This window comes from Synchiropus splendidus, chromosome 3 (assembly GCF_027744825.2).
Source record: "Synchiropus splendidus isolate RoL2022-P1 chromosome 3, RoL_Sspl_1.0, whole genome shotgun sequence".
NCBI classification, from domain to species: domain Eukaryota; kingdom Metazoa; phylum Chordata; class Actinopteri; order Syngnathiformes; family Callionymidae; genus Synchiropus; species Synchiropus splendidus.
In genome coordinates, this window is record NC_071336.1 from 15,823,083 (window position 1) to 15,840,000 (window position 16,918).

The 16,918-nt window shown below is 38.7% G+C and overlaps 1 protein-coding gene across 1 annotated transcript in view; it reads left to right on the forward strand.

Annotated features, from left to right (window-relative positions):
* The first annotated feature begins 3,378 nt into the window (after nt 1–3,378).
* The window catches only part of casq1b (calsequestrin 1b), a 15,367-nt gene continuing 1,827 nt past the window's right edge, over nt 3,379–16,918 (forward strand). The window contains exons 1-6 of the mRNA XM_053859621.1: nt 3,379–3,758; nt 14,732–14,825; nt 16,159–16,259; nt 16,465–16,576; nt 16,693–16,766; nt 16,835–16,918. The exon at nt 16,835–16,918 is cut by the window's right edge and continues 47 nt beyond it. Of these exons, the coding sequence (XP_053715596.1) occupies nt 3,522–3,758; nt 14,732–14,825; nt 16,159–16,259; nt 16,465–16,576; nt 16,693–16,766; nt 16,835–16,918 (702 nt within the window). The 5' untranslated portion in view covers nt 3,379–3,521. The remainder of the gene's footprint in view (nt 3,759–14,731; nt 14,826–16,158; nt 16,260–16,464; nt 16,577–16,692; nt 16,767–16,834) is intronic.

Genomic DNA, 16,918 nt, shown 5'->3' on the forward strand with positions numbered 1-16,918 from the left:
GGAGGGACAAAAATAACAAATTAACCCACAAAAAAAAAACAGTTGTGACTCCTCGCTGTCTGATTGTTTGGAACAGTCCAATGGATGACAGTGAGTGCGCAACATTCGCACCATTAGTACACATAAACACAGAATTTTAATGTGTAAAGATTTTATCTTTCATGCACAGATGCACTGTAAATAGAATACACAGCATTTCCTCCTTGCCGAAACGCTAAATTTTTAATTTAATTTAATTTAATTTAATTTAATTTAATTTAATTTAATTTAATTTATATTTGTAAGTGCAGGAGTTCCTGGTCCACTGATCACACTGATGCACAAGACACGTGGCAGCTAGGATGACAACAAATACTAACAGAGGAATTTGTTGAGAATACTAGGACGTATGGGCTCCAGTTTCATTTTAAGACAAATATTTTCAAGACATGAAAAGAGCTTTAGCTTAAATAAGGTTCTGTAAAAATATATAGCCACCATCGTGATTTATTGTGCTGTTGTCAAACTGATGCAAAATCAGCAATATTCTGTTGTTGAAATGAATGTTTGGATCCATCATTAGTTTCACTAATATACCAACTTCATTCAAACTGAAAAATGTGGCTTCTTGTGGCAAATATTCTTATACCATTAAACTGCAATTTATTGAGATCACTTAAGCACAAATTCTCTAATTAATTAGATTACATTTTTTATCGAATCCCACCCCTAATTATTATACATCTAAGTGCTGTCACTTGATTCAAATTTTAATCTCAATTAATCACACTAAGGCTGCGTTATCTCACGATTAATGGAAAATTAATTGCACATTTTGTGTCTGTTCTGAATGTATCTTGGAAGATCTTATCAACACAAGAGTGGCCATTCATGCTTCGCCCACGCAAGCACGAAGCATTACTACAAAAACCCAACATAACAGATACTGTCAAGAACGTTCCTCAGAACAACCTCAGAGGCTCTGAAGAGGCTCAAAAACATGCTTTTAAAAGCACAACATTGTAAACACTGCCATTTAAGTTACATGGAGAACAGATACAAAATGTGTGAGTAATTCGCCATTGATGACAAGTTAACTTAATTTTTTATTTGACAGCCCTAATATTATTACCTTACTTTACTGTGTCATAATACGGTTATAACATGTATTTATGTCTGAAGGTGTTAAATGTGTTCCTTATATTGTTATCATTATAGGGCAGTTTGTCTTTAATGTCTTAATGTCTGTACTGTTGCGAAGTAACGGATGACATATAAAGAAGAATATGGTTCTGTCTCTCTTCTACCGATGCTTGCTCACTCTCCACTTCAGCTTGAGACTTTCCCCACATCCTTTATGAATAGCTTCTCCCCTCCAGTCCTCACTCTCACTCTCACCTTGTTGTGTCTTTCTCCTGACAGCCTCCACATTTCCTCTGTGCTCTCCACAAATCTGTGGCCGTGCCTTTAGTTCTCATTAACACCCAAACTCACATGTCACGGTGTGACCCTCTGCTCGGCAGGAGGCGGCGGCTCACACATGTGTTTTAATGTTTGAGCAGGGAATCAAAGACTCCATCAAATAATCCGGGTAGAAAATGAAAAAACATTTTCACAATGCATGAAAAAACAATCGCAAGACTATATTTAAAGTCTGTCAGAATATTAAAGTAGATTAACACAAATATTCTAGAAAAAAAACAAAACAAAAAAAAACAACATTTTGCCATTGAAATCAGCTCCATCAACTTCAAGTGGTTCTCACTCATCCAAGTAACGTTGGCAACATCACAAACTCAAAGTTGAACGGCCTTGAAGCCAAGTGTTAAAAGAGGACAGAAATGAGTCGTGAGGGGACGAAGACAACAGGTTTGAGTGTATAACGGCCAGAAGAGGGGGCTGTTCCCCTTAGTGGTGGCTCGAACGTCAAGTCCGCACGCATTAATAAATGTACAGCCATATTCAGAATGCGAACAATTCAGCCCAAGTAAAAACCTCCTCTTAAGACTAAATGTTACACGGAGTACTTCAATCATTTACAGGCGTCCTAAAGAGCAACACATTTTTCAAAGAAAAGTGAAAAATGTTTGATAGCGTTTTAATGCAAACAGATACGAAGTGATGAAAGACCACTGGACGAAAGAAAAAGACACTAGTTAAACAATCACTAAGTCGCAGATAAAGGAAAAATAAAAAATGTGTTCTCTGAAATTATGTATATTTTTCTTTAAAATGTAATATTTAAAAGATACACATTATTTCCCACACAATTTGCAGACTGATTTTGATTTTTACATGCACTATATTTACTATGTTTTATGACTCAAATGGTAACACATCTGCAGATCCAACTATTGTTTAATATAAAAATAATCATTCGACTTGAAAATCGTCTCCAACCTCACACCAAAAATATTCACGCTCCAGCGTCTGACCGTATGTTGGAGAAGGAGGGGTTCATGAGATCATATTACGGTCTGTTATTAATAGCTAGGCTTTTTCTTCTTTCGTTTTTTTTTTCTTCTAAACCAATATCACAGTCACAAGTCACAGTGAACAAATCGAATCTCTCACACACAGCAAAGAGCAAATGTGTACACTGTCTTGTCATACTGCACAATAAAACCGACTGATATCGCAAATCATTCATTAAAGTGTATTGACAAGGACTTTGATCAGCTTATTTGAAAAAAAAAAAAAAAAAAATCCTATAAGAATAACAATACATTTGAAGAGCTTTATTTTGTGGTTCAACACTTTTTCTATAACATGATTCAAGGAGAAAAAATCAGCAGTTACTACTGGTTCATGTCTAAAATAATCTGTTGAGGCACGTCTCAAGTCATTAAATGAAATGAAAACAAAACAAAAGCAAAACGTTGTTAGTGATAATCATTTTGAATTTCTATAATCACAAGAAGAAATTGGTGTGTCTGAGTCACACAGCTTCCTCACTCGGGTCCAAAACAGTCATTTTATCCACCCTGTTGTCCTGAAGAAGCTTTATTTTTAGAGACTTAAGCTGCCCTGCAGATCTTAAAATGGGAATGGCATCTTGGAGCTCTTCTTTCACCGGACTCTCCTAGTGCATCCATCCATTCCTTGGGTCCTCCAAGACAGCAGGCGAGTATCTCTGGCTCTCCAAACAACCGACTCACTCACTCTCCCTTGGCATCAAACAGGTGGTCGCCTGACATAAACAGGGCTCCTCCCATGTTACTGCACACAACCTTCTGGAAGCCCCCCCTGGCATGGAACTAGTCATTCGAGCTCGCAGTTGCCCCCCTGACCCTTGCGATGGTCCCACCTTCTTTTTTGTGACGTTGTCAGAACCACGTGCAGCTGACTTTTAAAGACAGGGTGTCACTCATGGACCTGCTCTTCTCTCGCTGGTGGGGACTGGAAGCAGAACTTTGTTCCTAACTCTCCCTTCTTTACACCAACTTCCGTTAGGGACAACTTCAAGTCACTGAGGTCCATTTTTTCCTCTTCCAACCCAGCGCCAACAGGGAAGGTTCTGAGGAGAGCCACAACAGGTTGCCATGAAGTGGAGTTGGGTGTTTTTGGTGGTCTTCCTCTCCTTGGGGGCCCTGTCCTGGGGGGAGAAGGGCTTGGAAATCCCTGAGTATGATGGCAAAGACCGCGTCCACGCTCTCAGTGCCAAGAACTACAAGTCCATCATGAAGAAGTACGATGTAATGGTGATCTACTACCACAAACATGTGGCTGGAAATCGCAGTGCCATGAAGCAGTTCCAGATTGAGGAGCTGGCATTAGAGGTGGGTCTCCACCGAAGCATGACACTCGATGAGTCTGTGTCCAATGTGGAGGAAGGGTCGTGTGATGAGGGCAGAAGAGAAGGCATCACTTGGTTGCGGTTGGATCCTTGATAAAACTTTGGCTGTTGAACCTGATTTCAGAACTGTGTTTAACTTTGAATTAGCATCACACAATGCAAAGCAAATCTGCTTTTATAGCAGTGTTTTGGGGGCTGTGAGACAAATTGTGAGTGGTGTATTGGTTTTTGGTTACTAAAAAAATGACAGAGAAGAGTTGTGAAGAAGTTCCGTTTGCTGCCCAGAATGGACGGAGACATTCCTATGCTCATCAAACATAGGTGGAAGGAAGTGACTTATGTCTGTGAAAACCCCTTGAAAATGTCATTGTTGGCTAAGAAAATGTCTTGACATAACATTTAGTGATGCTATAAAAAATTCTCGGATCAGAGTCAGAGGTGATGAAGATGCTCAGATTTTCAGGGGGTGTGACTTGAAGGGACAAGATTGGAAAGAGTATATCAGCAGGACAGTTCATGTGGAGAAGCTTGACGGCAAAGTTAGGGACAGGTTTGGACACATGAAGAGGAGAGACATGTTGGATGAAGAAATGATGATACCAGGTAATAGAAGATGAAGAAGACACCCATTTAGCTTCCTGGGTTCCATAAGGGAGGACATGAACAAAAAAACAGGTGTGATGTAATAGGACATACAAGATCTAGTTGGAGGAGCCTCAAAATGAAAGACAAATAAAAAGAAGAAGCTATTTCTTGTCGCGCATCATTGGCATCTATTCTTTAACACTGGGTTGTTGAGGCTGTTGCGCAAATTACCTTCACTCATGTAACACCATCTGTCATGTTCCATCAGTTATTTTCCTTTTTAATGTCGTATAATATTTGAAATATGGACACCTGTGCCTGCAAAATTAACTATCATTCATTCTGCTGTGATCAGGAACAGAATGAATTTAGTTGTTGATCAACAAAGTTGATCAAGACAATAAACATCGACCATTTTTTAATATCACAAGCGCCACGAGTAGTAGACGCTTTTCCTATTATTAATTAAAAATGTATTTAATAATTTCTATCCAAAAAGTAGTTTTGTCATGCCAGATTTATATTTGATATCACTGGCAGTGTTCTCTTCAAGTCTTACTGTGTGGGGTCAGTTTATTTTTTTAATTTGGTAAACTGAATTAATTTAATTGAGACAACATGGGAATTTTATTTTTACATTTAACATTACATTACATTTTTCAGCATGTGCTATTAATCCAAGGGCCCAAATTGTTCATTGGGATTTGAACCCAGCCAGTCATTTTGTTCTACCTCTAGGGCCAAAATGTTACTTGATTACCAAATATTGTTATGGTACAACGTCTATTGTATTTACAACAATAAATATAAAGATGGTAGGATCTATGTCGAATCACATCGAAACATTCAGATCACATCAGAATTCAATATATTTTTCCATGCAGTGTGTTCACTGCTTGTGGGTGTGTCGACAGGCTTTCATTTCTATGCATGTCTCCAACTGGAGTTGCATTATTTTGTTTGACTAACTTGGTGTGCATCCTTTTCCTATAATATGGTTAAAGATTTTTTGATAACTATAGCAACACATTTCACATTTTCACTGAAATCAGCCTCTCTCTGACATCAGTGTTTTCACTCAGTAATTCTCGGCCTTTGACAGCGGCAGTGTCTTCTTACCGCAGCACGGTCTATGTTACACTGTCCTGCATAAGTCCACTCTGTAAATAGCCCCACACAGAGATGCATGCCTTGCAAGAAGCTGAAAGTCTTCTCTGGGATGGATGCAGGGGCTTAGGACTGTATATCTTCGGACCAGTTGCTGTGTGTAAACTCAGTGGCATCTATCTTCAAGCTGTTAAAACCACTGACTTCTCTAGTGCATCAAAGTTTCAGTTTTAAAGTTTCTTCCATTTAATATAACTCTCACTGAACTGTTTTAATATATAGACCATCATTTATTGAAATACATTCCTTCTTGTAATAACAGTAATAATAACAGGTGCTGTTATCATTACTGTCATTACATGTTATTACTGTTATGTTTATAAAATAATGAAGAATATAATACAGCTATACTGTTACTGTTATAATATTCACGACGATGATTGACACTGACTCTTGGAGGTGTAAGAAATAACATCCCACATATCTTTAATTTAATCTGTCAGTGACTCTTAGAATGAAAGGCAGAGTCTTAACCAAGTCCAGTTACACAGGGTTGTCATGAAGAAAAAGCATCATATGTCAGACAGACAGTTTTCTTCTTCTCTGATTCTCATTCATTTGCAAGAATCAACCCACTAGTCTGTTAACCTTAGTTGCGTCAGGGAACAGAGGGAGCTAATATTAGCAAATGAGGCTACAGGGCATTGCTACAGCTCCTGCTATGAATAGATGACAGAGTGACATTTCATTTATTCATCACTCTGACAGACCAAGACTCTGGAGAGCAGCGGCATTTCTCGCAATATGGTCTGTCAAGTACGCGGTGTCTAATTGCTTCTCTGAATAACAATTACAGATAAAGGATGGTAATGAAAAGTGTAACTCTGTATGGAGCCTGTGGTCTTCTGCCAAAGAGCATTTAAACACACTAGACCAGAGATACAAACAAGACCGAGACAGATTCAAATAATAATAATAATAATAATAACAATAATAATAATAAAAATGCAATCAAGCAATATATTTAGGGGCAAGTCATGGATTTTAATACAACAACAACAACAACAAGAATAATAATAATAATAATATTTGGAGAAAGCACATTTTGTCCACACGTGAAACCTAAAGACCAAAGAATGGTGAGTTTAAAGCGCTGCCTTGTTATTACTGTAAACAAAGAGCAAAACTAGATTTTCAAGTAACAGAGGGTGAGATTTTAAGTGAGAAAAATCAGTTCAGGACTTGCTGTCATTGGTTTGCCGAAGACAACCCAGAAGCAGATGTTTTTGCCAACCGTCAAACATTTAGAAAAAGACTTGCAACTGTGGCTGCTGTAGACGCACCACCTGTAGTTGCACTTGCAGTCTTCTTCTATTGGCACACCTCCCTCCCTGCTGCACCCAGGCTGTTGCTATGACATCACGCTAAAAAGGTGCAACTGCACCCTCCTTCATCTGCAGCTTTGAGGTGTATTGATAAATTAAAGGCAGCTTTTCTCACTGATGTTTCTAAAACATAATTATTTTGGTAGGTTGAACCATTGAGGGATAAAGCATGGTCAAGTGGTTGCCATAGCAACCAAAGCAATACTCTCATTCCTTCACCTTTTGCATTCAACAACGTGCCTCGTACATGAACACTCGAAGACATATTAATGGTGCGGTGAAGGAGAAACCCTGGACTCTATTTTAAGATGAGTGGGTCAAAACGTCCATCTTGTTACTGTCAAGAGACTTTTATTCATTGACAGTTCAGAGGCTGTTAAGTGACTTCTGAGTGGCCACTCTGCTCCATCGAGTGATGACTTACTAATAGCCAATGACAACCCAAAGAACGCTGAGGTGAGGAAAAACAAGTATTGCTAAGATCTGCTATTTGATTTTATGTACGTGGAGACTCCAATGTGCGGAGACACATATTGCCATCCATCCGTCTGTTATTAATGACTGTAAAACGAGCTCCCTCTCCCATTATGCACTACGACTGTTTCCACCAAGTTTCATCCACTGGATTCAGGACTATCATTCTCAGACTGCTGTCGGCAAACAGCTGGTTGAGGACATGCCACTAAATATAATAAAATAAAATTGACGTTCTTAACCAGCAGCGCTGAAGTCTCAAGTCAGTCCTGTGTGTCCATCACTCACCAACATGTGAACTTGTTAAGGAGTCAAATCACATTTGTAAGTCTTCACACCCCGCTTTGGGAACAATAGGATGGGGTCTTATTACCCAAAGTTATCTTGGTACTAGTGGCCCTTTGACCTGGTGATCCTCAGAAAAAATGTTTTTAAATTGGATATTTTCTTCCTCAATAATATATTTTAAATATTATTTATTTATAAATAACTACTGTTTCACAGTGCAAAAAAAAAAATGCAGCTTTAGTGTGAGAACTATCTCACTGGTCAAGGCCACAGCTGTTTGCCCTTCCCGCTTCCAAATGGAGGCATGAGCCCCATCTGTAGAGCTGAAAGATATTCAAGTTTCAATTGAAGGCTTGAAAGATGCAGGCAAGACTGCGACTGACACGAAACAAACCAGAACTATTCCTCTGAAGACACAGCTGATCGACCTGTGGTGTAGCTTCATGCTCTTGGAAACATGATTGTCCATGTTGACTGCCTTAATGGTTCATTAAACACGGCATTTGTTCTGTGTTTTGGCGGCTGATTGTAGACATTTTGGTGCATAATAGTTTATTTTAGCCATGTGGTTTGGATGGTTGGGTTAAGGGTCAGAGGCTAGGGAAAGCATTACGTCAATGAGTGGTCCTCAAAAGATACAAACGTGTGTGCACTAGTTTGATTTTTTTTTGTTTTTGTTGAATCAACAAGTGCTTCATTTAATTCTTAGGATGGAACTTGTTTAAACCAATGTTTTAATATGTAGTTAACTCTGACTTGCAACAACAGTTTGACCTTGTTGATGGTCCACACCAACATATGCTTCCACATTCAGTTTAAACCAGGGGTTCTTAACCTTTTTGATCTCTGTGCCCACATTTTCCCCAAACAAATGGGCCCATTCAAGTCGTAGAACTGATTCATGACTCTTGATTTCATTTGTGTTCAATAACCAATAATTATAATTTAATCTACTTACATGTAAAAAAAACGAAACCTTGTGAAAGGACCCAAAACTATGTGTTCATTGCAAAGATATTTGTTTGTTATCGAAAAGAACAACCAGCAGAAGAACCAGATGCAATTATTCATCAAATATATATATATATATATATATATATATATATATATATATATATATATATATATATATATATATATATATATATATATATATATATATATATATACACACGTGATGCAACCTGTTGACAAAATTGGAAAACTGAATAAAATTCTGAATGAAATAAATATAATAAATCAATTTCTAAATATCATAACATAAAAACGTATTTTATATAAACTCCACAGAAGATGTTAGTAAGTGTAATTGAAAGTATCGCCATCAAATGTTCTAATAAATTTTAAATCTGCTTCATGAACCGTTTATTACTGTTGTTACTTTCTTCATCATTTATACTTCAAGAACTTAACTCAAGACAGATTTGCAGCTGCCAAGTCAATGCAGTGACACACTACTGCCACCATACGTGACTAATGTATTAGAACTGGCCTGTCTCACCACCTCACGGCCCAAATGTGTGAAACACAAAACCTTCAGTTGGACTGCTTGCCTGTGTCTGGTGTCCACCAAGATGTCCTTGGGTTACCGCCCCTTGAGGCACCGACCACTTGTGCTTGATGTCCCCAACCTCCACAGGGATGCAGGAGAAAGCTTCACGTAGGTGTGAGTTGAATACCCCTCTGACAGTTTCATCCTCCAGACGTTCACCCTCACTACTTGTTTGGCTTTACCTGGTCGGTCTAGAGACTTCTCCTGCCATCGGTGCCAACTCACCACCAGATGGTCAAATTGACAGTTCTGCCCCTCTCTTCACCCGAGTGTTCGGAACAAATGGCCATAAGTCAGATGATCAATTTTAAAATCGATCATTGTCCTATGACTTAAGGAGCTCTGGTACCAAGTACACTCATGAGCTTCCCGATGTTCGAAGATGCTGTTCATGATGTACAAACCATCACTAGCGCAGAAGTCATTGATTTGTGGGAATCCTGTTTTGATAAGTCTTATCATTTATTCCAGTGGCAAATATACTGTTTAAATACAAATCAGCTTCATTTTTTGGAGGAATACAAACATACTTTTTTCAATACTGTAGCATACTGTACAGTGTACATTTGCAACAGTCAAACATTTTAACATTAGAAGTCCCAAAGAGAGGTCATTTGTTCTTTCTACATTTATCTATCTGTAATGCACCTATCCACTTCAGAACATCTCCAACAAGCAGCTTCCACTCAGAACAGGCTTCAGAACATTGCATGGCTGTTGTACCGCATCAGCACTAAACGGTTGATAAAACACGCGTTGCATACTCGTCGTAGACAGACTGTCGAGCTCTCTCACTGACAGAGGTGGAGCTGCGGGCATCCTCGTCTGCGGTGGGGCTCACTAAGCCTTCCTGCCACACAATGGTCCCTTAACACATGCTCCTAAAACAGTTTATCAGCCACATTATGGCAAATTCTGCCATTTGTGTGTGTTTTTTTTAAGATGAAAATATTGTGTGATCCATGGGATTGTTCCCACTGCTGCGATGTTTGCACTTGAATGGAAAATAAACTGCTCAAATCAAACAATTATGGACAACATTCAGCCTGAACAGCCACTTTTTGAACATCAAACCTTCGCTGTAGAGGAGGTATGGCATCACAACTCTGAGCTCTGCTGCAGAGGTCCCCACCTGGAATCTATTGGAATCCAACACATGCTCATTTCTGACAATTTACAGGTTAAATCTGAAAAAAGACACAAACAAAAAACTCTGCTCAGTGAGTAAGAAAGACAGATACAGCTATGATATACGTGAAGCACAAGGTGGGACACAGCATGGACGATGGGCCCAAGACGGCAGGTTTGTCTTCAATATTTTTCTGGAGAATATGGAATATTATTGTCTTGTTCCCGGGAATATTGTTGTGAGAGGACCGACCTGCATCACACCCCCTGCTGATAAATAATCCATCTAATGAACAGTGTGTCGGCCAAATATGCTGTTGATAGAAAGTAAACATCTAGCAGACTTGATTTAAAGCCCCAGATGCCAAGTCAGAAGCACGGTTCTGAGCCGAGATGGCGGTGTGACATGTTTACGATGAACCTCATTACTGCTGAAGTGACTCACTCGCAGATGGTCCTGAAAGCCGGGGTGATTATAATTCTGCGCTCCAAATCAGACCGCGAGCCTTTGAGATTCCCAAAAGCTCTTCATGTGACTCATCGGCACGTCTCCCCAGCGACTCCGTGAAATGAAGTGGAAAACAAGTTGAGCTGCGACTTTGAATTTGTCTGGTCGTCAGGATTTGACTTTGGCATAGAACATCCCGAGTCCTGTGAGTGAATGTGTGTGTGCCCTGTCTTGGTGCGTGTGGGTGTCTGGTCTTGTGCTTCTATCTTCATGAGAACCTGTGTGAGTCTTTAATCAACAGAGTGTGGTGAGCAAGGTGACGACATTCCTCACATTGTCAAGCCTCATTTTGAAGGTTACTATACCTGGGCTTTAGCTGGAGAGTAAGAGTAAAGCTTAAGTTTGTTTTAGATAGTTAGGTTTAGTGCTGAAGAAAGCATTATGTCAATGATGGTCCTCACTAAGATAGATAGGACGAACATTGGTGTGTGTTATGGCACAGCCTGGGTAGCCTGAATTTTTTATGACCACTGCCTTGTGTTACATAACCATTTGTGACTTCTGATCTAGACTGCTGACAGGGCACAGTAACATGGGAAGTTGGCAACCAACAGACACAAATAAGGATTTAACAATGAATGAATGAATAACATGGCATAATATTTTTAATAATGACAGAAAAAGGGTCTTGCGAAAGTTGCTGGTTACTACCATGTTAAAAGTTACTCTGCATATCGAACTCTATCACTCTGTACGTATGCTGGATATCACCTTTAACCAGCACATACTGAGTTCATCTGCTGCTCATGAACCAAGTATGCAACACTAATTTTGAGTCCATTTCATTGTTTACTGTTGAGCTGTATGTCTTCAATTTCTTGTTCAGATCAATGAAGATCTTTTTCTCTGAGAAAGTATCTATATAGATGAAAACAAAAACTCTCACGGTTACACAGTACAGTGTAAGGCGGAAAGAGGAAGACACATGGAGCTGCACTGCTATTCGATTGATTCACTTATTTTCAACACATTACAGGACACTGACTCCTACAAGTCCCTCTCCTCTCAGCACATGGATGTAACATGTTATTTTTTTTTTGTTTTAACAATCTCATGTACTGTGTAGATAGCAAAACACAATGGGGACTGCATTTGAAGTCTTCTAAATTCCCCTCAGTCGTGTGCCACTAAAATGACTGCGCTCTCCACCTTGGGAATGTCATCATCATTTTTTTGCAACACGCACCTGGCCCTCTTATTCGAGGATAAATGATCTTATGCAACTAAATGGATTGAGTCACAGACCTTTTGAAACACTTTGCAGCAGTGGGAACAAGATATGAGTAATTATGAGTCTATTCACAGCGAATAATCGTGATGAGCATCTGCTTGTTTGCTCTGAGGAGTTCTGGAAGTTAGAATGGCGCAGCTTTTCAGTGCAAAGCAAATAGCAATTCTCCTCTAGGTGAATACTGTGTTTAGATTTTAAATGGATCTCATCCTTGTTTGTCATTGCATTTTCACATCAAAAATTCAAAACTAAATAATACAAATATCGAGCAGCACACAATAAAGCAGAAGAATGGTGGTTTCATTTTGACATATGCGTTTATGTGCTCAGTTTTATTAATGAAATGAAAACATGAAACAAAATAAAAACCAAACCAATTATAATTTTTATTTTTCCTCTACCTAGTGTCTATTACAAGGGAACTGAACGTAGCGGACGGTGAAATATGTGCATTATGACACATTATGCAGTCCTGTTCCCTGGACCACATTCTTCCTTGCACTTCCTTATATGGGATGGCGGACACATGGCAACCTCACACCCATCGGACGTGAGCACAACTTCCCCTGCTCTTATAAATACCCCAGGGTCCCTAGTATGGTCATGCCCAGTGGTAATGGAGAAGGGATATAGGCTGCGCTGTGGAGAATGGCTTTGGACTCTAGTGCGAGGGGTCCGCTTGGGAACCCCACATATTGTTTTCAGAATAGCAAGCAGCTTGTCTTACCACTTCGGTTGAAAGCTCTGGTCATGCATGTATGTTGCACTGCGATGAAGAATCAGCCAGGTTGAACTCAAAGCTTCACAGAAAATGATGTAAACCAAACTAAGTAGATAAATAAAGTGATTCTTCACTCACAAATATTCAGGCAAATTAAAAAAGAACAAGGTTGTAGCGCACAAAAGGTTCAAATCAAATCTTGAGTGATCCTGTTGAATCTCCGTGTCTGTTGTGAACCCTGGCTGCCGCCCATGAAGACCAGTCCCATCACCTAAAACGTTGCCTCTTCTTGCAGTTGATCTCAGCTCCAGCAGCAATAATCTTTCAGGTATGTCACAATCTGCCTGTTGTATTCTGTAAAAAGCCGGGCTGCAAAACCACCACTCGCTGCGGTTTGTGCCGATCCTTGTCTTTCCTCTCGACTTGACTGCAGTTGAGTTTAACAGAATGGAATGGTCCTAAAATACAACGTAACTGGAGACTGAACTGCTCTCAATGTCCTTACGCTAGAGTTGCACGAGATTTTGACCAAAACATCTGAAAATACAATTCAAAATGTGAACAAGCTCTTGCATTGCTTCCCTCTCGATGATAGTCGAGCCCACTTCCACCTGGGTCTCTACTCATCACTCAGACATCGGGATCTTACAGTAGATGCTGTACTGCATGTCAAATGGCTGAAAATTCCAAGACAACTGCAATGTTTTAGCATTGTCCTAAAATGTTTTGCAACCACTCCCTGACTGACTGAAGGAAAAAGGGTTCTTTGTTAAAGTTGTACTGATCAAGTCTATTTCATCATTATTTATAATAATAATAATAATAATGTTCTGTAATGTTCATCTCATTGTTGTGTTATTATAATAATAAAACATTATAATCATTTGTATATATATATATTTTTTTTTTTTTGTAGTAGTAGTAGTATTAGTATCATTAGTATTTTTTATGTTAAGTATTTCATTATTTCAACCCACATAAAAATCTAAATTATCATCAGTATTTGATATAAGTATAATTCTGTCGACACGACAATATTCAGTGCAAAAAAAACCATTATGTTTAGTCACTAATGTTTCTTTCAGTGTACTACCACAAGAACAACAACAAATGAAATGAATATGGGAAGTGTAATTTATACATATATCTCCAAAGCAAAGAAAAAAGGCATTTCTATGAGTGGACAGTCATAATAATGGCACCAACCAGAACAAAATGTTGAAAATATTCGCCACTCTTGAAAAACATTCTATTCTATATATATATATATATATATATATATATATATATATATATATATATATATATATATATATATATATATATATATATATATATGACACCCTATTACTATAGATTTATATTAAATAAATATTTATATAAATTAAATTAATGTAGTTGTATATGAGAATAGCACATGTATTAAAATATGGGATCCATTTCTCCTTTGAACCACTGCAAGTATAATGCTGGAAGCCGCAAGGGTTGTCTCTGAGAAGATGCTGTTGGGAATATCAAACACCCTGGACTGGGTTGAGGTGGTGTGCGCCGGAGGAGAACTTGCTGAATTTTAGAGAATGGAACATCCACTTCTTGCAGTCTGATGGCAGTTGCAGAGTGTGAGCGCCTCTCCTCTCCTCCGCACCTGTTGCGGTGTCTCTCCCCCTCCACAGACTGAGCTCGAGTTCTGCTCCTCTTGTTCTTGTAGAAACCCTGCTGTCTATGCTCCTCACAGCTCTGCGACGAGGGCTGTCAATTGTTGGCTTTGGTTTCACTCCGATTTAGAAAGTGCAAGGCAGCAATCCAAGCTTTTGCTTTTAGGGCCTTGAAAGAGATTTGGAATGCTCTGGGTTGGCTCATGTCGAAGGCCGCGGGGGAATGTCAATATCAACAAAGTAGCATTGCATCAATAAGTGAATCATGAAACAACCATTATTTGATGTTGTGTAACTCAGCCTGTTATTTTTCCTGCCCCAGCTTGCTGCCCAAGTTCTGGATGACCTCGACGATGAAGACATTGGATTTGGCTTGGTGGATGAAAAGAAGGACAGTGCCGTTGCCAAAAAACTGGGTGAGTTCGCAGATTCGGACCATGTTGCCCTGATTCGACGCGTCATGTCATCTGCACACACACCAATCCAAACTCCATGCATGACGAGTCATTGTAAGAAAATTGGAATTTAGTGTCTTTAAACAATGGATTTCTTTAAGTGCACAAAATCTTCCACAAGCTACAGCATTAATAGCATACAACAATACTATTACTACTACTACTACTAACAATAGTAATAACAATAATAATAATTATTATTATTATTATTATCAGAAGTAATAATAATAACAATAACAATAATAATAATAATAATAATAATAATAATAATAATAATAATAATAATAACACGTATTATTATTATTATTATTATTATTATTATTATTATTATTATTATTATTATTATAAGGATACGTGTACTTACTTCTCTTACATCTTAAAGTTCAAACTGTTGGAGCTGACGCTAGATGAAACAATTGTGCCCTCAAGTGTTGACCAAGCACATCGCATCTCCTCAGGAATAAATCGAATGGTTAAGTTCAACTTCAACCAAACAATCCGATTCCATTGACAATGTACGTCGTATCATGATGTGAGGTCAGTAACTTAACTGTGCAGATATGAGTAAACAAGCAAATAACAGTCAACCCTCTAAACTCAACTACTTAGTCACCTTTTTTAGATTTTCTAAATCGAAGCCTATCTTTATTTTATACTAATATTTACAGAGGCGGGATTGGAGCGGAGTATAAATGAAAGACATATTTGTATAATACACTGAAGCGTGACCCCTCACAAGTTCAAGAGTACAAAAACACCTCAGGAGAAATCTGCAACTCTTATGTGTGATTTTCTCTTTTTTTTCTTTTTTTTACTGATATATCATTTCCTTTATTGCTACACAAAGGTTTTCTTTTTGTTTCATACATTTGACAATTTCCCATCTGTTTTTTTCATTATCTCATCGCTTCCTTGCCCAACATTAGCTTCCGACGACCATGTTAGATTTTCTCTTTGTGGTAGGACTGTATTTCCTTTTTTGCTTCAGTGCTAGATTCTCCCTCCTTTCTTCTACTGCTACGTTCTCTCCTCTGCGTCCTTCATTATTCGAGTTTTAGATGCTCATTCCTCATCGTCTGCATTAGACTCTCTCTTCTGATCCATTGTTCTCTACTTTCTGTAAAAGAAAGATCTAATAAATAAATAAATCTAATAAATACACAAACTTGTTTAGCTGCGGCACATTCTTTCGATCGTTGTGTTGCATGAAAATGGGCTTCTCTCTGAAGATCTGCAGACGTTGATGTATGTGACAGTAATCGTCATCACCTAATCTACCATTTTCTTTAACAAGGTTTGGATGAGGTGGACAGCATTTACATATTTGCGGACAACGAGATCATTGAATATGACGGAGAACTGGCAGCGGACACTTTGGTGGAGTTCATCTATGATGTGAGTATTTATCGGCCATTCAAGAACATTGCAATTGTCAGGTGTTGAGGTTGAGTCAGCCATGCAGCTGCAGGTGACAACCTATTGTAGAAGTAAGACAAGCCTTACAGACACAGAGTTTGACCAACAAGAGTGTTTTGTTTTTTTATTTACCATCTACCCTAGAACATTTTGTGCTATATATCACATGCCGCGTCTCTATAAGGTGATTGAGGACCCAATCGAGATCATCGACAATGAACGCGAGCTGAAGGGTTTCCACAATATGGACGAAGTCATCAAACTGGTGGGCTACTTCAAGAGTGAAAGGTCTTCTCGTATGTTCACTCTCTGACATCATCATGGCTAAAATAATGTCACATATCAGTCCGAGTTGAAGCCATTCTTTGGGTCACAAAGACTTGAGATTTGGTTTTTTTCCTCCTTCCTCCAGATTTCATCGAGTACGATGATGCTGCGGAGGAATTCCACCCCTTCGTCAAATTCTTTGCCACATTTGATCCAAAGGTAGACATTGGTTGAGTGCAATGTCTAGTTCTGATGAATGTACCAACGAAGTCTTGAACTGTTTTCAGATTGCCAAGAAGTTGAAACTTAAGCTGAATGAAGTTGATTTCTACGAGCCATTCATGGACGAACCCGTCACCATTCCAGGAAAG